Source organism: Corvus brachyrhynchos, unplaced genomic scaffold, assembly GCF_000691975.1.
Source record: "Corvus brachyrhynchos isolate BGI_N302 unplaced genomic scaffold, ASM69197v1 scaffold622, whole genome shotgun sequence".
NCBI classification, from domain to species: Eukaryota; Metazoa; Chordata; class Aves; order Passeriformes; family Corvidae; genus Corvus; species Corvus brachyrhynchos.
Genome location: NW_008236458.1, coordinates 42,857 through 46,769, shown reverse-complemented (window position 1 = coordinate 46,769; position 3,913 = coordinate 42,857). Strand labels below are relative to the sequence as shown.

The 3,913-nt window shown below is 46.7% G+C and overlaps 1 protein-coding gene across 1 annotated transcript in view; it reads right to left on the bottom strand.

Moving 5' to 3' along the window:
- LOC103624439 (serine/threonine-protein kinase pim-1) overlaps positions 1 to 1,150 on the bottom strand; it is an 18,229-nt gene extending 17,079 nt beyond the window's left edge. Inside the window, exons 1-2 of the mRNA XM_017725839.1 lie at positions 1,135 to 1,150; positions 128 to 241 (exon numbers count right to left, since the gene is read on the bottom strand). Of these exons, the coding sequence (XP_017581328.1) occupies positions 128 to 241; positions 1,135 to 1,150 (130 nt within the window). The remainder of the gene's footprint in view (positions 1 to 127; positions 242 to 1,134) is intronic.
- Between the last annotated feature and the right edge of the window lie 2,763 nt (positions 1,151 to 3,913).

The following is a 3,913-nucleotide window of genomic DNA, read 5'->3' as shown; positions in this document are numbered from 1 at the left end:
GATGCAGTCCCGCAGCACGCATTTGATGGCCATCTGCAAGCAAGGGGCAGCAGCAGGCTGAGCTTGCCACCCGCCCCGCTGTGCCCCAGCCTCCTCCTCCTCCTCCTCCACCCTCTGCTGGCCTCACCACTCACCAGGGCTCCATCTGCGAGCTGCGTGATCGAGTAGATGCTGCCAAAGCCGCCGCTGCCCAGCAGTGAACCCAGCCGGTACTGCTCCTGCAGGGCCTCCTGCACCTTCCCTGTGGGCAACACGTGGCCATCAGCGCTTGGCCCAGGGCCAGACACGGCTCCCAACCACCCCACCACTGCCCCAGCCCAGGCATCCCCACCGGGGATTTCTTTTTACTTTGCATCAGCAAATCTAGAGATTTTGCTTCTCAAATCAGTTCTTGGGAGGCAGACAAGATTCAGCAGAAATCATCTCTGCCACTGGCTAAGTATGGGCTGTACTTACCCAGCTGAGGCTATGTGATGTGCAGGGAAATGTCCCTCCAGTATGCCTGTGGCTCCATGCTTGGGACAGTGTGTGGTGCTAAATTTTCACTCACCAGATACTGAAAGATTGCATCTGTGTTTACATCCTCGCAACCTGGCTAGGAAATGTAGAAGAGATATAAATATTTTTAAAAATCCCAACAACACAAAACCATAAAAATCCAGTCCTGGAAGGGGGCCAAGTTTTGTCCATTATTTACAGGATCACAGAGTATATTAGGATTGACAGTTGTATTGACCTTGCAGAATGGAAAGAGACAAATACTGTAAAATGTCTGGAAGCACCTCAGGTTTTCTGACTGCTATCCTCAGATTAAGAAATTAGTTACATATATTTTTTCAGGTATTAGAAATAGGCTGGTTTTGTTGCAAACTGAAAACTAAAAAGTTTCAGACACTTTCATTCCAAGGTTTTAAACAATTGGTTAATTGTCTTCATTTTTAAACTAAACAGTGAAATACCCTATCCAAGAGCTTGACTATGATTCCTATCCCTGCAATGAAGATGTGTGAAAATGAGCTGATAGCTCAATGTGGTTTTAATGTGTTTTGGGCCAGAAGCATAATAGCAGTAAAGCCAGGGAAGTTTGGGAAGCACAGAAATGTTTATTTATTTAAGAAAAAAAAAGAACCATACCTATGTCAAATTCCATACAGCTCCTGCATGCACTCCAGGGGGTGAATCTTACAATGCTCTCCGGGTTGGATCCCAAACTCCGGCTGGGGTTACATTCTCACTTCTTCTGTCCAGTGCTTTTTTAAATATAGTTGTATTTAATCTTTGGCTGCTGGTTGGCCACTCCACTACACACAAAAGAACTGAAGGGTTTGTGCTGAGTTTCTTTGAGGTCAGTAACTGAGCTTCAGCAGGTCTTCTGGTCAGTCTTCCCCTATGTCCTGCCAGCAAGAAATGCAGAGCATCCCAGGCACCAGGAGAAGGGCAGTAAGTACCTGTCTCCTATCCTCTAATTTTAGGAAATGTCACCATACTCTATGGTCCATATAGCAGTTATTTGCTATATATAGTCCTTGATGTGGCTGCTGAATATTCCTCACACTGAGCACAAAAATATTTGTATTTCTTACTCCAGTCCTGAGCAAATCCAGTGAGCAAAGAGTCAGAGAGAGCCCTGTGACATTGACCATTAAAGGCAGGAGCCAGTGTGTCCTGGGTTGCAGTGTATTCTATTACCATCCTCATGAGCTGTTGGAACCAGGTAGGGCAGTGTTTCCTTGCCTCCTCCCCCCAGACTATCTTTCTGTTAATGGCCCATCATTGTCCTGCCAAATGACTCAGAGATAACTCCCTCCGGACCATCTTCTGTTAATGAGCCTAATCAACACTTGGCCTCATGACTCATTACCCCATTGTGAGATGCTCCACCCAGAAGGAGGAACCAAGCATCCCATCATGGATATAATCTGACATTCCAAACACCACAGACACCCTTTCCACTGGATTTCCAGAGGACAGGAGCTACACAGCCACCACTGGACCATCCGAGGAAGAGCAGCCCCTTCTACAGGATCACTGCTTCAACAGAACCACATCCACCACTTCAGAAGGACTGCAGCCACCATCTTACCGGACTGCTACTGTCACCCTGACGAACAGGGTGTCAGGTTGTATCCTGACTCTTTCACTTTGAAGCAGTGTTTTCTGCCTTTTTTTCTTTTTTTTTTCTTAATTTCCCTATTAAATTGTTATTCTGATTTGGTGCCTCCCACTAGTTTGTTTTCAAACTAGTACACAGTGTTTCTTTGCTTGCCATCCAGGGCATGCACACTAGTGCCAGCTTTGCCTTGCTGAGTGTTATCAAGGCAGTGATCCATACACCTTCTTGAGGGACTGTGTAATTCATGCCTGGATGTGCAGCAGCTTTATGATGGGTGATGAGGCAAACTGATGAAGACAAATAGAAATGTTCATATCTTTCTTTTTTCTTCTCCTCTCCCCTGACCAGGTAAATATCTTCAATTTTATCCCAAATTTTCAGGAAGCAGGCAAAAGACAACCCTTGTCTTTCAACAGAAACCATCCAAGGTTTCTTTTGAATGTGATTTTCAATTCAGGGATCTTTAAAACTTCTCTTTGCTTGTGTCTGTCCTTGAGGGTAATTTTTTTTTCCCAGATGAAGCTTGGAGAATCTCGATTATCCATCTCTCTTTGGATGCAGTTTAGAGCTGATTGCCATAATCCTGGGCTTGCATCATGCCTACAAACCTAAGCCTACCTGGTCTGAGCCTACCAAGGGTTGCATGTACCTTTGGCGACAAGAGCCATCTCAAAAAAAAATTATCTTCTAGGAAAAGAGGGATGCCCAAATGCTCTTAACGCCCTTTGGGCTGCCCTGTGGACACAAGGCTGCAAACTTTGTCCTTGCTGCTTAGCCACCCAGCAAGCATTTGAGTTCTGCAAAAATCTGACCCTGGCTGTGGGCAGTATCATTAGTTAACGTTGATAATGTTGAATACTGCTAATTGATTTAATAGTCTGTGAGCACAGTGGCTTTGCCTTGCACAGTTTTCCAGCAGGCCACACATCAGTTTCAGCACTTGTGTGTCAGGTCCCTTCTGCTCTATTTGGTGACACCATGTTCACAGCTACTTGAGGCCTTTGAGCAACATCTGCCTTGTCCAACTTAGGTACAAAGTCAAAAGAACCATGTTTGGGTGCAGTGGGCTGAGTTGCCAGCTGTGCATGCAGGTCAGAAGAGCTGTTGGGCATGTGTGCACATGCCTTTGAATCACAACTTCCTGATGTTACAGGTTGATGCACACCAGCCACTGGAAAAGGTTCTGACTCTGGTATCCTGCTAATGAATGGAAGGTTCAAGTGAAGGTATCCAATCCCTCTGTTATAGTTTTCAGGTGACAGCTCGAGCTGGGTGCCTCCAGAGACACCTCTCAATTATACCTATACCATCTGATCCCCAAGTCCAATCACTTAATTCTGGTCCATGGTCACTTGAATTTTTACTGGTTTTCACTGTTGCTGGGTGTTGGGGTTTTAGGAGCTCTCTTGGGTTTTGTTTTTCTGTTAAAGGAATTTTCCCCATTTGTGTTGCTGGGGAGCAAATGGCTGGGTAGCTAAGAAAAACAAAAGAGCTGGCTAGTTTTTTGTTTCACCTGGGTGTGTGGGCTGTCAGTCTCCAGCATTTGGACAGAGAGGCAGGCTGCTTTCTTCGGCTCCTTTTCCTTCTGCTGGAGAAGCCCTGGGATCCCAAAGCCCGCCTTCCCTGCCCCGCTGGGAGCCAGGCCATGGCCGCCCTGCCCCTGCCATTGCTTCGAGCCTTTGTTATGTTGTAGCTGTGCTCTCCCTGCCTACGCAGACCTCTGGGGGGTTCCCTGTTTGGACACACCTCGTCTGCCATCCGGGATTTGTGCTCGTCCCTGCTGTTCCAGCCTGCCATTCC